Source organism: Barbus barbus (assembly GCF_936440315.1).
Source record: "Barbus barbus genome assembly, chromosome: 42".
NCBI lineage: Eukaryota > Metazoa > Chordata > Actinopteri > Cypriniformes > Cyprinidae > Barbus > Barbus barbus.
The window spans coordinates 6,105,437-6,127,368 of NC_136720.1; the positions used below are offsets into that span (position 1 = coordinate 6,105,437).

Below are 21,932 nucleotides of genomic sequence, written 5' to 3' on the forward strand. Positions count from 1 at the left end.
CAAACTTTCCTATTTGTCTGAAGCTATGGATTGCAGGTAATAAAGCTGAAAATAATGTTCAATTTCTAGCACAGACAGTTTCACTTCATAAGACCACAATATAATGTCAGGAACCACGGTATTAATTTTGTTTTGGCAGTATATTCTTTTTTGATTCTCAAAATGATGGTAGCCATGAATTTGCATTTCATGAAATCACCAAAAACCAAGGTTTCAATCTTCTATACTGTCCTACTGAAGAAAATACGTTACCTGAAGGTGAGTAAATTAACAACAAATTTTAATTACTGTGTGAACTATTGCTTTAAGGCATAGACTACCATAAATCTTAATCAAATCTTTGTTGATGAAAAGGATACTATGTAAGTCAACTACTCGAGTTCATTAATTTATTCAATAATTACAACAAAAATAAATGAAACTCTCTTAAAGAAAAGAATAAAGTAGGGATAAAAAGCAATAAAATGAATAAAGGGGTCCATTATGAATCACTCTCATTCTCACTTTTAGCTTTATCAAAGTGCATTATCTACACTTGACGCTTGCTGTGTCTTTGACATGTTTTAAAAGTGCCTGCTATGAAAATTACTTCTAAATAATAAGATTTCACGAATACAGGTTTGATTGTTGTGTTGTTGTGTATTACCTGAGGTAGCACACTGGGTGAGTGCCCTGCCAGCCGTTGCAGAGATCTGATGTGAGGCACCTTTATCGGGATCGCGGTGAGGGCTCCCAACATCTGTCAGACAGAAACCAAACATATGATGAGACAGGAATAGCAATTTCAGATGTTAGGGGGACAGAATGATGAAAAAACATCCATAATTATGTAGTTACTTCATCTACTGCTCATGCTAAACAGCCGAACAGGACAGAAGAGCCAGATTCATTTCCATGAAGTGGTTGCGTCACTTCATTGACTTTCACAACTCCTCTCCCATGTTGTTGCCAAGTACGCAGATTTCCTGCGGAATTGGGCTACTTTAACACTGTTGCTGAGGGTTGTTTTTCATGTCCGCGGGTTTAAGCGACCCCAACAATGTGATATTTATCCCCTAACATGCTAATTTTACCAGGGGAACCCCACCAAAAAAAATAGTATTTTACCCCCGGAACGCGATTTTTACTGAGAGACCCCCCTTGAAACACGATTGGGCTAGTTTTGAGTAGCAATTGGTTGGGGTTTGTTGTGAAAACCTGGCAACCCTGATCGGATGCTCACTTTAAACTTTAGTAAGTCATCTGGGTACTTTTTGCCTGCTGCTTAATGAATCCTCTTAATTCAGACATATTACTCTATTCACATATTGTTTACACCACATGGATAAAAAGCTATTAAAAAGCACATTTTAAAATATTTATTAGAATATATTTCAAAACAAGAATATCAGATGTGTTCTAATTCAGTCAAGAAGTTTTAACTTAACATTTTAAAATGTTCGCGGTAATTACTTCATTTCAATTTTAAGCAGTGCAGCTGGAAACTTGTTGACTGATAAAGACATGAGAATTTTGAGCTCTGTAATGTCACTTCAGTTTTTTTTTTTATTTTAACAATTTATCTATTTAGCTTTGTATTTTAATGTTTTATCAAGACCTTGAGTACCACATTGCTTAAATAAGGACTAATAAGGACTCTTGTGGAAATTTAACCCCTCAGCCATATATAATAGTATTATAAATATGCTAATTATTAAATTTGCTTCTGAAGTTTAGTTCGCTTTAGTACACAGTGAGCACCGATTTTGCACTTCGTGTCCTGCTGTCACGGGGGTCTTATATAACCAGAAGAATACAAGACAAGAGTTTGAGACGTACTGCTTTAAAATCCCTCTCAGTCACTCATCTCAGTCTATTGTGCAGTAGAGAACTGACATGAGGAGGTGGGGCAGCCTGCGGCCTGTTCCCATGACAACGGTCCGAATGAAATGTCTTGCTCCGTCAGGGCTGTGATTTTAGTAATTGCTGAATCCCAGCAGAGAGCGAGAGACGGCAGTAACCTTGAGCTGCGGCATTCAGCTTGTATTTTGTGAAAGTACTGAATTAAACAGCAGGCCTGCAGTGAATTACCCATCAGCCCCTGCAGCTGCCATAAGAACGATATATCAGGTGAGCGCTAACAATTCTGCTCTTTCTTGGAACGTCACAGACCGTTTGAGGATTCAGAGGCCTGATTAGACCTGTGTAGGAGTGCAATGAGTGTAAAAGCCTTCTCACACAATGATAGAGGAACAAGACTGAAACATTTCCAGCAGGAGTTTATGAACAGTCAGAAGCTATAAAGCTTATTCTGGCCTGGACCTGGCTTTGAAACCGTAAACTGAAGCATCTATTTTTAGCTGTTTATCAGAACATTTAAAATGCAATAGTCTATTTTTGTGGTCCACAAAAGAAATCAAGTCATTTAGGTTTGGAATGGCACAAGTGTGAGTTGTCATAGATCTTATAGCTGTTTAAACATCCGCTTTAATCACTGACAGACAAATCTGACATTTTTATAATACTGTATGAAACATTCTGTGTGGCCTTATATATCTTAATGTGATGAAAACAAAACATTTTACTTAGTATTTTGCTTGTTTTCCAGTAAAATAACTAAAAATCTTTAAGATTAATTTGCTCGTCAAGCAAAACCGCAGAAGATATTAAGCTTTGTTAAGAGTTAGCAAAACGTACCACTAAATTAATTCAAGAAAATTCTGATTCTACAATTCATCAATCAATAAAAAATGCAAGTCTTCCCATAGCATTTTTAGCAAAATTCTGTAGTAAAAATCTATATATTGTTGTTTGTTATCTTGCTATAAATACATGGTTTTCCTTGTTCATGTGCTAAAATATCTACAGAAAACAGTTCTATGACAGAATATTAGTTCACTGCTTTTCTCACATTACAAGCAATATAAAAAGAAACAACCAAAAAAAAACTGTGCATGACAAAACTAAAATAACTTAACACAGAAGTTCTTATAATCTTAATGACACATTAAAAAAAATTACTTGTATATACTAGTGGTCCAATACCAGAAAACACCACATGGAGGCGCTGTGAGCAGTTAAAATACTACAGTTAATAAAGCCACTATCTTCAGCAGTTTGGCCTAAGAGGAAATGACACTTACAGATGAGTGTCTTACAGACTACAGTGACGTTTATCTCGATACAGTTGGACCCAAAGCATATACATTATATTTGTTTTTCCACACGGATTTAAATCATTCCTTTACTGCAAAGGACAGTTGACCTCAACCATGGAGACAGACAAACAACCAACCTTAAAAAGCTAGCATTAAACTAACATCTATTATTTTACAGTATTGAATAAAAAAAATAAAAAAAAACATAACCTTACATGTTAGCTGAACCAGGATAGAAATAATCTTTTGAAGATGAAATGAAGCAGTCAAAATGTGTCAGAACAACCCTGTGATTTTCTCTCTGCACATGTAGACGCTGTGCAATTCAATTAACACTTGACACTTGCCGTGTCACTGGTGTGTGGGAGTTATTAGTGATGCTTTTTGGACCGGCGTGTGTGGCTGTTTGTAGCACAGCACCCCAATGCTGACTTGTCAGCGGGGCATAAACATCGGCACAGAGCCCATCTCCATTTAGGTTGCTATTATTAAGGCTACACTAGATACAACTGATGGTCTACACTGGAAGCGCAAAGCTGCAGATCATGTCAAAACATTTACTAACACTGATGAATGGAAAAGAAGGCAGGGTTTTGACATGGGTTTTGAATTTGAACCTTTAATTTGACAGCATATTAAAGACCGTGTTCATGCGTGAGGTGAGTGAGATGTGGCAAAATGGTTAAAGACATCTTTTTTTTTTTTTTTTACAACTGGAATGCAGTGCAGTGAAACAAAAATGCATTGTGTGTGAATCAAATGTAAAACTTTGCATGGTTAAAATATTTTATAGTTAAATAAGATGCTCTTTCCTTGTCCCTATTTATGAATTTATTTAAAAATATAGATGAATCTATAAAATAACTTAAAATACACTTTCATAAGAAAACCTTGTTTACGTTTCTGATATTTTGCATTATTAAAAATAGTATAATTTCCTATTTAAGCATGTCAAATCAAAGTCACATGGTGCAACCAACAAGCAACAACAAACAATAACCATATAGAGGGCCCTCATGGGCAGAGTTTAGGACCTGCAGAGTTTAGATCCAAGCCCGATCAAACACCTGACAGTTATTTTCAAGTAATCCTGAAGATTTGGTTAATTTTTTTTAAACTGTTTTATTATGGTTGGACCTAGACAATGTAAAACAGTGGATGTCGAGGGCTTGAGTTGCTCACCCCTGCTCATGACTGTGTGTCAAGGTCAATTACATCATTTTTACTTTTTTATGCCTAAGCAAAGTTAGTTCAAGTTGTAAATTCTCATGTTGTAACTCGCCAAATATTTATGCTTGAATTAATTAATAATTCATTATATTTGTGCCCAATACTCTTTACCTTGAAAATAATGATAAAGATTAACATTTACATGTATTCATTTAGCAAATACTTTTATCAAAAGCGACCTAAAAATGAGGAATACAGCAAGTAATTCATCTTAAGGAGGCGATAAAATGAGAAGTGCTCACAAACTAGAATAATAATAAATAGAACATGGAGGGATATAACGCTGTCTTACTCTGGCAGACTTTAAAAGCACCTAATATATATGCACACAAATGAACATGAACAAGTGATTTTATGCCATTTTTTGAGTCACAAAATTGTATGTTTCAACAATGGTAATTAAATCTATTCAACTGAATCCTGGAAACCAACATCCAAGAATTTCCACTGGAAATAAGTCTCTTTTGTTTGGCATTGACCACTGAGAAACAGCAGAGAAATACATCTGACTGCTGCCTAACAAAAGTAAAGACATCTGCAGAAGAACAGTCAGGGGGAGGTTGTAAATAAGCAGACAGAAGAACGACCTTTCTGAAAGATGTGCGGCTGGACTCCATTTTTATGGACTCTGTAAATAATGAACCCAATCTCTGAGCTCAATCTGTTGCCTAATATTGCTCTTTTGTGTCTCCGGTGTTGAAATACATGTTGCCTCATGAAGCAACCTTTTACATTGTTCATCTCATTTGCACATGGACACTAATAATCATGGTATTACATGCATTATTTGAGGTCTAATTTAATAATACACATACATATTATTCATAGATTGTTTTACAGATGAATAATAGGAAAAGAAACCGTAATAATAAGATTAAGTTATAACACTTGAGCTGTGTTATATACAAATTGTTTTGAAATAAAAATGCTATAGTGATGTTTTTAAATCTGTTAACAGTGAAAAAACCTTTTTTTTACATTCCCTGCATGCTTTTACTGTCCAGTTCTACAAACTTTACGCTACAAAAACGCTACAGCAAATTTTAAATTATGTCAGGAGTGGACATGAAAACATCCAACAGTCCTAACCTTTGCTTTTCACCGGCGATGTGCAAGTCCAACCATACAAACTTTGGTAAAGATGTTGCTAACTATTGGATGTTTTATCCTTGTTGTTTTTGTAGTTTGTAAAACTGCTTCATATGGTACATGTGTGCTGAAATGATGCAGTTAATATGTACATTCACACCGGACCACAATCCACTTATTATCCAGCTCCAAATGACTGGCCAGGTGGTCTGAGGTGTCTCCCCCCTCCCGTATTCATCAACAAAACAAAAAGGCTGTGATTGGTTCTCCTCCTCCAGTGTGATGGGTGTTTTAGTGTTTGAATCAGTGGGCAGCTGGGAGAGCTGAAAACAGCTTCACTCTCCCAAACAATACAGCCATAAAAGGCAGTAAAACAATCCCAGCGTTCCAGCATGAAGGAGGGGGAAGGGAGAGAGAACGGGGAGGAAGAGTGAAAGAAGCAGTGGAGGGGGTGACTACTCATGCAAATAAAGAGTCTTTTCTGTTGGGAAGGTCTTTGCTATTATTTATGAAGACCTGCACTAGGACACACTCCAACCAGAGCAGACAATATTTTTCATCTGATATAAACAACGAGGCTACGGGTGACTGTAAAATAGGTTGGAACATTGTCCCTGTTCACCCAAACAATGAAAATATTGTGTTTTGTTTACAGAAGTTTGTGAACAGATTATGTTCCTATGGTTTACTTTCAGTAAAATTTTCACTTTCAGTGTGTCCAGTGTTGTATGATCTCTGAGCAAATAAATTACTTTAAATTTTTTTGGTTTGTAGAAGTTTGAGGACATGTTTAATGTTTTGTTGGCTGAGCATAAGACAACCAACAACAAAAGGCAAGACAGTACTGTGAGTGAGTGAAAAACGATACTCCGTAAAACAGTCATACCTTTGGGTTCACAAGGGCTGCAGTTTTCAACAACACACACCAAACAACTTCCCAAACTTGTTATGAGAAGTGTTTAATAACCCGTTTTTCCAAAAAAAGAGAGCCATGTATAAGTAAAGCATGTATTGATGAGACTGTGTGTTTATTGTCTTCATGTTTAATCAAAGTGTTTCTCTTTACTTAGCTACAGCGATAGCTCAATGTCTTCATCCATATTAGGGATCTCAATGATCCAGCTTCCAGTATGAATGAAATTTTACATGCGTTTAGCACTCAATAATGCTCACAACCAACTTATTTTCTCTCCGAAGAAATTTGAAGTAAACGAGAGAATCCATGGATGAAAAGGGACGTTTAGTAGATAACTGAGAAGTGTACAGGAGTTTTTTCTCAGTGGATGTATACGAGGCTCACATTTCATATTTAAGACATAGATGCCTGACCTCCTGACAAAAAGTAAGAAATTTTTGTCGTATAGTTATAATATTTAATAACACAACCTTAAGGCCTTTTCACACTGAAAGCGAAAATTCGTTGCGATGATGCTTTAGAATCAAAACAATAGATCCATATGGGGCTATTAGGCACGAACATTCAGATTAGTGTCGATTTTTTTCCCTGACGCTCCACGATAAAATTGCCCGTCCAATTAGATTTGAGCTTAGATCATGTGTCTAGAACAGCTGCTGTTGCACAAAAAGGCGAGAGTGGTGGCGCTGTTTTGAAAACCAGTGTAAACAAATAAAGAAGAGGAGTATTCCGAGAGAAAAGACAGTGGATGCTGAGTTCTTGTTATCATTGGTATCTGAGAACAGATTTATTCTCACATGTACTTAATATAATTTCTATTAATTCCACTGAATTATGTGATCTGGAGAGCACTGTCCGTTTTCTTCCATGTGCGCAAGTCAAGAGTACGTTCAATCTCGATCCTCCGTATTAAAAAAAAATCGAGTGAAACATTTTTCAACACATGAAATATGAAAGCAAACAGACATATGATTATGATTATATATTTTCTGTATGTGTTTTGTATGTAGGTCATGGTATATTTATAACAATAAAGGATGTTTTTGTGACAAATAAGAAGCGGTGTAGCGTTATTAAGCATACAAAGAGTGCGCGTCTGCCTATTTTAGAATCAAAATCAACTATAGATCACAAATCGTAAGTTATTAAAAGCACTCATGAGTGGTTTTAATCAAATACATTAATAATTTACATAAATTTTCAAGTGTAGCTTGATGCTAATTGTACCTATTTTAGGATTCTTTTAAGAATTATAGATATGCTTGTGTAGAACCAAACTTTATCTTTATTTAATGCTGTATATTGAGCAGCGGATGATGTTAAATCTATATACGAAATACATATCTGAGGAAAAATGCTCCACCTAACATGCAGGATTGAATTAGCAGAAGGCAGTCAATCGTATCGTGCTCTGTCTGAAAGCACCGTTCGTTGGCGATTCGCCTCGCTTTTTCGCATCGCGCTTAGTGTGAAACGGCCTTTAGACCTTTCTAATGGTTTATAGTTATAGGCCCCTTCATGTTAACAGATCACCTGCAGTTTTCCATAAAATAAAAGTTTTCTGTAAATTATTACTATTATTAATAAATAGCCCTAGTGCAGCCCTAGTTTGTGGATAGATGAATAACCAACACAAACCACAAAAGTGAAGTTTTGAAAAGACATAGCTCAACTTTCAGTTGTGATAAATTACATATGTCATCTACTCTGACTTAAATGCACACTTTATACAAGGGCACAGTACTTCCAGGCAGAACTGACCAACATAGAGAAGGCCACATGGCTGAATGTATCATTTGTCACTGCATGATGCTGTGCATTTCTATAATACTATCATTTTGTGAGGTGGAGGGTCTGTTCCTGTTTCACGCTAAAGTATTTGAGAACGCTGTACTACATATGTGCAGATGGATTCATTGTATCTGTGGCTGGCTGATGTTAGTATAGTGTTGTGTAGTTGTACCTGTGAGCGGCTGATGTGCTGTCCGGCGGGTGTTTGGAGGTTGATGGGGGACGTCTGGAGCATCTCAGAACTCAACGCCTTTTGTCCATTAATGTGTGCCGTCACCATGGAAACGGGAGTCTTTGCTGGCACCACAGAGATGGCGATGCTCTGGCTGGGCGGCTTGATGAGGGCGAGGGGTTTGGCGACTGTCCCCACAGGACAACTTCTGACAGCGAGCTTCTGTCGCACAAAACACACAAACAGCAGCAGGTCATTAACCCCGAAAACACTGATAATCTTAAAACCTCTGCACTGGATTAAAACTTACTGGTAAATCTAACAGGAGTTTACTTTTTGAACCAGCGCCATTCATGTCAGTTTTGTACAGGGATGCAAATTATCACGAATAATCAAAGTGTTCGCCCAATTTCCAGCACACGGCAGCTCGTACATAATGAAGAGATGAAATATAAAATGCGAAGCTGCTTTGATTCTTGGTCGTACTCATGCATCAGCTCAAGTTCAGGGATTTAAGTGTGCACTTTAATGCAAGTGTGTTTTTGTTGTTCAAAGTTTTCTTCCATTTCCTCTCATTTACTGTGGGAAATAATACAGCAGATGATCAAACAGTCTTTAAAAGTAGAGCAGCATTCAGTTTCATGTGTGTGTGTGTGTTGTGTCGAGCACACTGCAAACAAGATTCTTAATCAGTGTTTTTGGCATTTGCCAGTAAAAACAACCCTAAAACAAGATAAATCCACATTTTAAATGGAAACAAATATTAATATAGACATTAAGACTCATTTTAGAGAATATATGATGTAGTTTTTGTTATCCCTTTGGCATTTTTATGCATAAACTTCATATGTGTGTTATTTTCAAGTTAATTCAACAGTTTTGCTACAAAATGAAATGTATCTTATTTTTTTTATGAATTTTAGGAAAACATTTACTAGCTTTAAGCATAAATCATCAACTAAAATTCTTTAAGGGTTATGCTTATAACAAACAAAAAACTAAATTTAAAATAATTTTATGAATAAGATAAATATTAATTAAAAATTTAAGATCTTAGCATCTTACATAATTCCATTTAAATATATCTTGTTTTAAGGATGCTTAAATATTTTACTGGAAAACAAGACTTAATCGATTTTTGACAGTGTGGATTATACAATCTGACGGTGCATGAGAAAGTGTCGACACACAGAAACCCTCTTTTGCTCCGATCTGCACAGTTCACACTATAAGCACTCTGAATATTTCATATTCCATTCCTGTTCTCATTTCTGAACTGCTTTTATGGTTTTCTGAGGACTGTGAGGGGGAAGGGAGCATGAGAAAGGGAGAGACAGGTCTTTCATATTCAGCTTTTCATATTCAGAGGCCGTCTATCCGTAAAGCAGCATTTTCAATATGTTCTTCACATGTGAGCACCTACAGCCAATAAATCCTGACTGACACATATATTCATAAATGTATATTCGGTTTATGACTCTGAAGAATCACATTACTTTTGCAGTGTGATGTGTTTGCATAAGACACACCATCCAGATTTTTTTTCAGTCACAGTCAAAGCTGCAAAACTGAAGGAAAGATTGTTAGCACTAAAATTTACTCACAGTTTCCCGTGACACACCGACGACTGTGTTTATAAGGAATGAGGTGTAAGAGGTTTAAGGGAGAGGATGGAGAGGTTCAGCAGATCTCCACGGACACTAAATTCTTGATTTGTTTTACAAAATCCACTCAAATCTGTACATCGAACAAATGCTAATGTGGTAGAAACACATCAGGGTGCACACTCAGGCTCTCACTTTATTTTTTTGTGTGTGTGGTGAAATGGGTTAACAATATAATAAATGAAATACAGTCGTTGATGTGGCAGTAAGTAGCCAATTTATTCTTAGATCACATAGTATGTAAACTTTTCTCAGAAACTGAATTTAACATCATGGGTTTGGTGTTGAATTTTTGGTCTGTTTTCTGTTAAATGCACAGCATTGTCACTACGTTGTCAAGTCAACAAAATAAAATGGAAAATCTGCTGTGTCGTTTATGTAGTTCGAATAGCTGTTTTAATGCATCGCTCTTGATGCAAATACTTCTATAATATAATATGCTGGAAATCATCTAAAGTTACACATTCAGCAATAAGGACAGGCTGTAGAGCTTTATAAACTCTTCCCCTTATTTACGAAAAAGTAGCAGCACAGGTGCAGCAAAAGTCATTTAAAATCACCGCAAATGCTCACCAACGTAGTGTGAACAGGGAGATTTTTCGTATGTTATGCATTAATTCCCTCACAATGCATGAGGTGAGCTCTATTGTTTCTGAGGATCAATGTAATCCACAGGAAACCTCACAACCGGCATCTGGACACAACTTTTCACTGCTGCCTCATTCACCTTAAGACACCGCTGATTGTTTCAAAGGTCACCATATGAACCAGAGCCCCCTCCCCCCCAACAGCACAAGGAACATGGGTAAGAAGGTAAAAAATGTTTTAATGCGAGATCCATCAGTATAAAATGGGCTGTTTATGGAGCAAGTGATACATATATACATTTCAAATAAATAATTATATAAAATTTAGTGTATCACAAAAATTTGAATGCCACAAAGATGCCTGTGAATCATTTATCTGTGAATCACTTATCAGTGAATCATTTTTGCAGCCTGTTCGTGTAAATCTAAACAAACTGATTCACTCAAATAAATCAAACTTCCCATATGATAGAGAGTTTGTAAACCAGTGTAGCATTTTGTCATGCTACACTGGCGCATATTAAAAAATGAGTCCATTACACTGTTTTTAAGAACAGCTGAAGTGCTGTCAAGCTTCTGGCTGACTTTATTAGTCAAATGAGCAGCATCACCTCCTGAAGGCAAATCTGGAGGAGATCAGTTAAGCGTCTCAATCCAATCGTTAAATACAGCAACCTTTTTTGACGTAAAACTGACAATATTCCTCCACACAGTAGTGTGATGTGTATGAAGTGAAGTGACATACAGCCAAGTATAGTGACCCATACTCGGAATTCGTGCTCTGCATTTAACCCATCCAACGTGCACACACACAGCAGTGAACACACACACACACCGTGAACACACACCCGGAGCAGTGGGCAGCCATTTATGCTGCGGCACCCCGGGGAGCAGTCGGGGGTTCGGTGCCTTGCTCAAGGGCACCTCAGTCGTGGTATTGAGGGTGGAGAGAGCGCTGGACATTCACTCCCCCCACCTACAATCCCTGCCGGCCCGAGACTCGAACCCACAACCTTTAGATTAAGAGTCCGACTCTCTAACCATTAGGTCACAACTTCCCCCATGTATATGTATATAACATGTATGACATTTCATATACAAGGGTTATTTTCCAGCATGCTCAGCAGCAGTGAGCTGACAGGGGTTGGTTGACGGTCTGACATATACACACATTAAAGACTTTTACAGCAATATAATGAAGCGCTTGGACCTCTCTTGCCTCAGGCTAAACAAATCAGCCACATGTCCCATGTCAACACTGAGCTTCCAGTTTCATTGTTCCTGATGAATAGAAAGGAAAAGAAATTCTCTCAGATATTAAACACCTTTTAGGGAGTCACTTTAACTCTCTTCTCTTTGCCAGCATTATGATTCCTGTCAGAAAATCTACAAATTAATCAATTTCCCACTGTGCTTCAAAGACTGCAATGATTTGATCTTCTAATATCTCCTCAAAACTCTTAAGACATCAGTGGTTTCTGAAGACCTTCAGGTTTTATGGTCAAAACAGTACTGGGCTGGGTAACGGCACCCTGTTAGGGGAAAGGGGCTTTGCTTTGGCATCAAACTCTCTCTGCAGAAGATCAAGGTCCATGCTTTATAGAGCTAGAGAGCTGTAGAAAATGTAGAGTAGGTTCCATCCAAATGACCTGAGCACCTCCTCCCCTCACATGAGGTGATCCCACTGGAGAATGGGATAATCCGGGTTGCTCTCATGCTGTGTGATTTGGCCTCAACACCAGCACCCTTCTGCCAAACAACAGGCCATGAGCCAATCCTCCACTCGCTGTGACGATAAGACTGTGTGGACATCAATCAACACATAAGAAGACACAAACCCCTCAGTAAGAGCTTTAAGATGCCTTCTCATTTTTGCTCAAGGCCTTCAAGCCATTACTATCGCATTAAATCTGGTCCACACTGCAGCTTATTCCAACCAAGATCAGCCCACTTGGACAAAAAAAAAAAAATACAACCACTGTTTACTGTTTTTATGTTGTGGAGAATGTAAATCTTCTAAATGAGACCTATTTGAATTGGAAATTGGCACCATAATAATACACAGAAATACATAAGTGACACAAAACAGTTTGTGTCAAAGAATATCTGTTCAATTATTGAAAACTTTACACACATTTAACGCATGAGAGAAACTGAAGCTGTATCAAAACTGCAACTAAATTTCGAGCCAGGTGAATACATAATGACCCAACAGCTCATCAGAATCTAGCATGTTTTATATTGTTATTAGTAGTATTATCTTTTCAGTATTATAGTTCATTTTTTAGCGTCTGAAACACTACTACCCGCTCATAAGTTCTGTTAATATGACAAATAAGCATTCATACATTTTCAATCAACATGGTTGAGCCGTTTTAGTTGTAATTACTAAAATTATAACATAAATTTATTAATTTTTTTATTAAAAGTGTAGTTATGCTTTTAGACCATATCACATATGAATGTGCATCTCTGTTAAAAGCTGTGGATTTTGTGAAGAAAAGCTGATATTAATTTGAAATGTACCAAATCATTCATATGAAAAGGTGTGCATAGAGGGTTGCAGAGATAAAGAATAATTCATATGAACTGGAAGCTACTGGTCTCATCTAATAAACAACAAGCAAACCTTGTCATGTGACTGTCTAAACAAAACTAGATTCTGACTCCTAATTTCCCCCAAACTCTCAGTTGTGTCTACTGCCGCTGATTTAGGCCCTTCAACAGTTGACAGCAGCCATTGACATCCATAGTATGGAAAAAAAATTATATAAATACTATGGAAGTCAATGGCTTCTATCAACTATTTGGTTAACAATATTATTTAAAAAAATATTATTTTGCGTTCAGCAGAAGAAAGAAACTCATACAGGTTTGGAACAAGTGTAGGGTGAGTAAATGATGACGGTTATATTTTTGTTTATACTATCACTTTAACACGACACAAATCAAAGTCAAAGTCTATCAACTGCCTCCATTTCAATGATCTGAAATACCAAAAACTCATGTCATGTCTGATGAAAGCGCAGCTCTCTTTCAGTATTGTTTTGTATTCAGAAACTGAACATTTTCTTGCTTTAATAAAGCTGCAGATCAATATTCAGACAGTTGCCTATGCTTCTGCATTCTGCCTGTGAGATTCAACACGGCACTTCATCTCACAGTGAATCACTATTTCATTACACACGCACACAAATGAAATGTCATATGTGAGCTTCGGCAGCCTCTATGACTGCTGAAGAAATCAATCTTTGCTGAACTATCAAAGGCGTTCGCGTGTGAATGTGACGAGTGAAACTACATCTTGTTTCTTTTATTGTGTGTGGTGGAGCACGACGGCCTGAGTTCAGTTCGGTTTGACTCTTCTGTTTGCTGTATAACAAACGGCTTGCATCATTTCCAGTGTCATTTTCCAGATGAAAATGTGCCATACGCTTAACATTTCCTCGATGTTTGCTAACATTTACTTCCACTGGAAGGGTACATGCAATCTTGATTGGATTTCTCTCTTAGGAAAGCTGTCTTTTATATTATGAGGGGGAAAAATGGTTCAACATAATGATTCTTTCACAAACATTTCTGGATCGATCCACATAAAACAATAATAAGTGGAATGTTATTTATTAATAATTCTGGTAACAACACATAAGGTGCATTTGAAGTGATGTATAAACCATGAAAAGTGAAGATAAAAAAGGTTAAATAAACCACTTTCTGCTTTATGAACAATTTCACGTTTTATAAAAAAACAATTAAATTTGATCATTCTCATGCACATTCGGTCAGGGTTCTGTCATGTATGTCATGTGTTCCCGCCTCATGTTTCCTTATTTGGTTTGTTTCCTGTCCTTGTTTCATGTGATTATTAGTTCATTCTGTTCAGGTGTGTTTGTCTCATTAGCGTGTGTATTTAAGTTCCTGCTTGTTGAGTTTCGTGTTGTCTGGTCTACTCGTTACTCCCCGGTGTTCCTGTCTGTGTCTTGCCCTGCCTTGATGTCATCAGTAAAGACTATTATTTGAAGTTATATCCTCGTTTGCGTGTCCTTGATCCTCCCTCGTGTGTGCACCGTGACACATTCATGGAAAACAAAGAGCGTAATTCTTGATATCACCATAGTTCACTCAGATGAAACATTTCCTCTACAAGGAAACAACAGTTGCACAATTGCTTCTGCTATTTCCTGTTTATCTCTGTGAAGCTGCTTTGACACAATCTCGTAGTCGTGGCCTATTGGTTAGAGAGTCGGACTCGTAATCCAAAGGTTGCGAGTTTGAGTCAGTGAATGTCCAGTGCTCTCTTCCACCCTCAATACCACGACTGAGGTGCCCTTGAGCAAGTCACCGAACCCCCGACTGCTCCCCGGGCGCCGCAGCACAAATGGCTGCCCACTGCTCCGGGTGTGTGTTCACGGTGTGTGTGTTCACTGCTGTGTGTGCACTTAGGATGGGTTAAATGCAGAGCACAAATTCCAAGTATGGGTAACCATTTTAACCACTTTCACTTTATATGACTTTACTATACTCAATTTCTACTGACAGTCAGAACAAGCACATTATTTTATTACAACACAAGCTAAATCTTTACCTAGTAAAGAGGTAAACAGTTTCAAAGATGTGTCCCTGAGAAGAGTGAGTGAAATGAACAAAATCATTTTATGGTATGCATTTCACAATAATGATATCTCAATCAATGTAGTCATTTTTGTTATTTTATTTTAGTTATTAGAAATAAGAACAAAAGTAAATAATTATAAACAATAGGACATACAACAGAGCAAAGACACAAATTAATTAAACTAAGTTTTTATGTCTACAGCATCTAGATTTAACATGTAGTAATACATTCTACAGAAATTCAATAAACAATTTTAAACATCCACAAGTGATTCATTTAAGGGCAGTGATTGATTTTCTCTTTGTCTTTAGGCTTTGACTAACATTAATGACACAGACAGCAGCAGATTTATTGGGCTGCTGTCACCTTAAGACTGAATACACAGATCCAATATATTGATTCCATCCAGTTTTCACCCAACTGATTATGTTTACTTATGACATAACCGACCGTGTTTACTTACTCCACACGCTGGGCATTTTGACATAACGATGTATCATAAGCATAATAGGACGTGAAAGAGAACTGATTTCAGGATTGCATGCTGTCTGAGAGACGTGGCTTCCTGTGCGTATGATTTTTTTTCCCACAGATTTTTGCCCTTAATAACGGTTATCAAAACTCACTCTTTATTTTCTCATTCATGCATGTTTCTTCATCCCTGTTAAGTGTCAATAACTTCAAGTAATACTATGTGGATATATTTACATACCATTGATTAACATTTTTCTCATGTTTTCCCAAAAGGGGTGTAAACCTCAAGGTATAAATTTGTGCTGCTAAATGTATCGTTTAAAAAAAAAAAAAAAAACTCTGTTAAACTTATGCTTAAAATATGTAACAAACAATGACCAATGGGGAAGAAATTTTTTTTTTCACATTTTTGTCTCATCTTGTTTTTTCACATCAGTCTCAACAACAGTGTAAGCACCTTGAGAACATCATGCTGAAGAGATTTATTGACTGGCTCTTGTTTTCTTGTCTATGTTTGTGAATAATCCACACGATGAGGCTACATATCTGTTATGACAAAATCAAACTCATAACTGATTCATGAGATGTTAAAATACTGTCATGTTCTTTAGTCTTTATAATAACTCCTTCAGCTTTTATTCAATTGTTTTGTTTTCAGGATATGGTGTTAAATAATGTTAATGGATCCCAGATCAGGACATGACAGGTAAAAAGCACATCCATAGGACACATATTAGTCTGACAATAATCCATCCTGAGACAGAGCATTCTCTTTAATCTTAATACGCTTTGCTCAATTTGTCTTTTATACACCAATAAGGAAGCATGCCTCTGCCTTTAAAGAGTCAAAAACATACAGCATACTAAAATGGCAACAATACTATAATACCAATGCAAAGAATCACAAAGCTAATTAAGCTTTTATATCCTTTACAGCCCATGGTAACAGCTATGGCATTTATATGAAATGATTGCAACATGTTTAAAAACAAGACTTTAAAATACACAGATGGAGGGTGAGACTTTATTTTAATGTGCCGTTGTTACAGTGTAATTACACATAAGTACTAAGTAATATCAATTAACAACATGCACTTACTATAGATTTCGGTTTTGGTTTAGTGTTATTAGCTTATAATTATGCATAATTAACAGTTATTACTTAAGTAAATATAACAGATACATTAAAATAAAGTGTTATCAAAGATTACAAACTTACATTTGGCCCGTTTCGCACACAAAACAATCATGTGACTTTAGTGTACTTGGAATATAGTGCTATAGATAATACAGTATAGAGTTACATATACTACTATTATGGTGCTTTTTTTAGCCTTTTAAGATTTACTTATAATGGAAGTGAATGGGACAAAATCCATTTACAAAAAGTCAATGTTTAAATACTATTTTAAAAGTATATAGCCACAAGACATAATACGTATGTTACCATGATTTTAGCATTTACTGCGTAGTTATATGTAATTTGATTTCATAAGCCATAACTGACCACAAAATAATATACAGTACACTATTAAACAGAAGAATTAATGTAAGGGTCTTTATAAATGATAAGCTTCACATTTCTAATTTTACAGAAGTTTTGGATATGACGTTTACACAGTAACTGCCAAAATCATGTCAACATTGCCTCTTTGCTTCCATTGTAGGTTCCTCAACATAACCTAATTTTTTATGAAAACAAGGCATGAGTCATAATTATTTTAATTAATCAACATTATGCCACAAATGCTGTCAATTGAGCTTCAATTGTTTTGAATCTCAAATATTCCTACAATCATAGACCTGTTAGATTTTTAGGTGAACCACCCCTTTAAACAAAACTGTAGCCAAATCAGGAACATGATGTTCTTCTCACAAATTCTACTTTTAAACAGTAAATATAGACATGCATTTTGAATGCACAGTTATCTTGAGTCACAGAGTTGAGTTATCTTTTCTGCATCTGTCTTTTTGTTCATGTTCAGGCAAAGTGTTTTTTTTTTCCCCTCGCAGTGACCTTGTCAGAAAAAAGCAAATCAAAGTCTCATTCATTACAATGGGTGGCTCTTTGTTCCGCCCGTGTCTTTGAGTGACAGCACAAGGACAGCCTCTCTTTCCTCAATTATATCCGTCCTCATCTGTTTTACTGCCACCCTACAAAGACAGACTGTGAAACTGGAGCTTTACAAGACACAAGCAACACCATGACTACTATAAAGCAGTTCAACTACAGCTACTTTTCTCTGAGGAGTCTGGCATCACCTGACCGCTCAGAAGGAAAATACATCTGATGGGTCGAGCTGATGTCACTATTGATTACCACAGTTAACGTGGTCAGATTACCATGGTTTAAAGAAAGCTTCCTGGGAATTCTCCAAGGATCTGAGAGGAAGTCCAATAACCGTCCACATGAGACACTGACATCCACCAAACGCTGATCAATGAAAACGATCACATCACCCTTCAGTTGCACTGTTTTAAAGTGGTCTATTTTTGGCCCTTGCATCGCATTGCAGGTTTTGAACTTCAGCTCCGACTATCAGTTCCAGTACGTCCACCATCATATTAGAAGATGAATACATTTCTGTGTCTGTGATGAAGTTGTTACGCTTAGTTAAAGGTCTTCAGTCACATTTTAACCAGCATGAGCAGGGGCATGAGGTGTTTTAAGTGATAAAGTGAAGTTAGATCTGCGGGCAGGAGATGTGAAGTGTCTTTGAGAGCTTGTGAGGCTCTCTTTATTTACAGTGAGTCACTCGAGTGCTCTCGCGACTCTTTCCCGGAGGGCGGTGTGTGTTTAAACTGTCCTCAAGCTATTAATAGCTCTGCTGCTTCATCTGTGCATGCTGAATATGAAGCATGCCACCTTCCGGCTGCTGCATGCCAGCGACGCCAGGAGAAGAATGTCATGAACCCCGAAGCAGCATGTGCTAGAAATGCTAAATAAACAAGAAGCAACCTTTATCTAAAGTGACATTTATAACAATCCATGAACACAATATTCTTTTGTTTTCCGTGACTTTTTAGAAACCATTTGAAGCCTAAATCCCATTTTTTTGTTGGGAGAAGGTTTGATCATCTATTCAAATTAACATAGCAGGAAAAGTGGCTAGTTTTACATCAAATTAAAATTGTGATTTTGGCCTATCCCACCTCAATGAACTGAATCTAACAATCATACAACAGTGTCATAATTTTAACATTACCAGTTAAATAATATTCAATTCATTGTAGTAAACAACTATTTTAAATTATTTAGTAAATAAGTACAAACATACTATGTCACACATTTTAAATGCAACCATTACTACATGATTTTCAGCACATTTTAAATTATAATTGTGACACACTGGATGCTGACAGCATTTGAACCTCTTGTACAGAATGCAAAAATAAGTAAAAATTACATTATCTACATTTTTACTCAAACTGTGTTTAAGCCAGGACTAGGCCTTAGATAAATTAAGATATATAAGCAGCTTTTAAACGTTACAGGTGCACATCTTGAGACAGATCATTGGCACTGACATAGTTTAAGATAGTCAGAGCAAGATATTTTTAGTTGAGATAGCTCAAACATGCATTTTAGTCTGGGACTAGCCTAAAGCCATGTCTGTGAAACCAGGTGATTAGATTTTTAGTGCTAAAAAATGACTACATCACACAAATCAGTTTGGACACGTCTTAAGTTTTATTGCAAGAGTTTCAAAACTTTGCAAATAGTTAAAAATCATTTAAGAAAGACAAAAAAACTCCTTGTAAAGCGATAGTTCACTCAAAAATTCTAATTTTGTCATTAATTACTCACCCTCGTGTCGTTCCAAACATGTAAGACCTTCATTCATCTTCGGAACACAAATGAAGATATTTTGGATGCATTTCTATAGGCTCTCTGACCCTCCTATAGACAGCAAGGATCCTAACACGATCAAGGCTCAGAAACATAGCAAGGACATCGGTAAAATAATCCATGTGACATCAGTGGTTCAACCCTAATTTTACAAAGCTACGAGAATACTTTGTGCGCAAAGAAAACAAAAATAACGACTTAATTCAACAATTCATCTCCTCAGCATCACACTCAAGCGCCATTTCGGAGAGTATCACATACGTAAACAACAAATGCTGTTCTGTGTCAGCAGCACCTTTCAAACCTCACTATACTTTTTTATAAAGCATGCCTCTTGTCCAATAATCCGATAAATTCCATCTATTTTATCAGGAAATTCAAGCAACAAATGCCATTTTGACTCTTTACTATTGTCCTCTATCCTTATTGACAAACTTTTCCTGTTTAACACTGTAAAGCTGCTTTGATAAAGCGCTATATAAATAAAGGTGACTTGACTTGAATGTACAATTGGCATACTTTTTTTGTGTGTGTGTGTGTGTGTGATTATTATAGCTAAAATTAAACAGCAATTGAAAACAATTCAGAGCACCAAAAACATACTGAACCATGACTTAAATATTTGTGTACCATTATACCCCTACTATTTATGGAAAGTATCTGTGCAGGAATTGAACCTGCAAGGCTTCCGACTTCAGTCAAGATCTTAAACAACTACACCACCATACCAACATTCAGGACAGTGCAGTTTTTTCAGTTTCTCTATATAAGCAAGACAGCTTTATCTAGAAGAAGTCCAAGCTGGATGTCTTACTAAATGTGATAAACTACTGTTCCACCGGTTATGATCTTTTTAGTGAACGCTGTTTCATATGAGATAAATAACTTGCATACATCACTCTGATATCACATGCAGTCCGTATATATGGTTCCTGAATATGTAAGCAGCTCAGCATTTTAGTTAACCAAGAGAGATAAAATCTTAAACAAATAAGCATATTCAAAAAATATAACTTTTATTATCCCTCTCATGTTTAAAATTTATGATAAACATTTTGCAGAGTCTGCATATAAATAACTGCATAAATGGAGTCATGAGAGTTCAGTAAAGCTGCATTACTTAGAATTATAATTAGTTGGACTTCCCAGGAATATTAGTGACAGAATGTGAAATATGAACCAGCAGTCAGGCCTTTACTTTACTAGAAAAAAATCAATTCTCTGAACACTTAATTCCGTGCAGTGAAAACTCAAAACGCTGCACGTTTTCTCCAGGAAAGAACCTTCATTATTGTTCATTTACTCTCAACAGAGCTGTTCTATACGAACAATTTCCTGTAGGAAAACATGCTGAGCATTTGAATACCAAGGTAAGTATGACTGCGCCATCAAACATGTTGTGCTTCTATCCCATAATACTCAAATATCCTTGACAAGAATGTTTCTGCTCAGTATATAAATGTTAATGTTTTAAAGGTCTTCAAAGCCAGTGCTCCTCCACTTGGATACAAATGTTTTGATGTTCCCTGTGATTACAATAGTTTGGTGCTGGTCAAGCTAGAGAAGAAGCCTGGTGGGGACCACAGCATACTACAATGTCAGGCTAGCTGAAAACCCATCTGAATGAAAAATACGACTACTAAAAGACCACGTTTTCATGGACTTCACAAACACATGAAAGCAAAGGCCACAAGATCAACAGCACCAGTTGAGCCACACAACCCACTGAAAACATACATGGGCTCTGGGCACCTCGCCAGGCTTCAAGGTCAAAAGCAGGTCCACATGACTACAGAAAGCTAAAACATTAGTGATGCACTGAAATTTCGTCATGTGAAAATACTACACAAATTCCAATTATGACAATATTGCAAATGACAATATTGTTTTCTTGCTTTTAATTGAGCTTCATTTTGATTAGCCAAGATGTTAGTCTATGTTGTTTTCAGTTGATGAGTGAACAAAACTTCACTAAACATTATTTGTAGCATGCCTACCATCCAATAATCACAATAAGTCTTGTCCTGTATAACTTTTGATATGGAAGTCTCAGATTTTAAATTTGGTCAATTTTATAAAGACATTTAAAGAATAAATGCAGTTTTGATGCTTATTAACGCACATGAACCAATCATATATTTTTCTTTACTACTAATTATAGCACAAAATAAACATGAATTAACATCAGTAGTTCTGTATAAAAAAGTAGAATCTGGAGTTTCAAAAATTTTATTGTGTCAATGAAGTAATAAAAATAGAAACAATATTTTAAGCTATGTTACATACAAAAAAAAAATAAGATGAGCATTTTGCTAGATACGTTATGCACTACATGGTATATTCAAGTATATTTTACCTAACCTGTTGTCTTCATTAATTAATATATGTTCAAATAAATTTGTCACAA

At 36.4% G+C, this 21,932-nt stretch overlaps 1 protein-coding gene across 1 annotated transcript in view; it reads right to left on the reverse strand.

Moving 5' to 3' along the window:
* Window positions 1-21,932, reverse strand: part of LOC306861403 (PHD finger protein 21B-like) — a 42,042-nt gene that overhangs the window by 12,291 nt on the left and 7,819 nt on the right. Inside the window, exons 2-3 of the mRNA XM_079403629.1 lie at window positions 8,336-8,557; window positions 647-739 (exon numbers count right to left, since the gene is read on the reverse strand). Coding sequence (XP_079259755.1) covers window positions 647-739; window positions 8,336-8,557 — 315 coding nt within the window. The remainder of the gene's footprint in view (window positions 1-646; window positions 740-8,335; window positions 8,558-21,932) is intronic.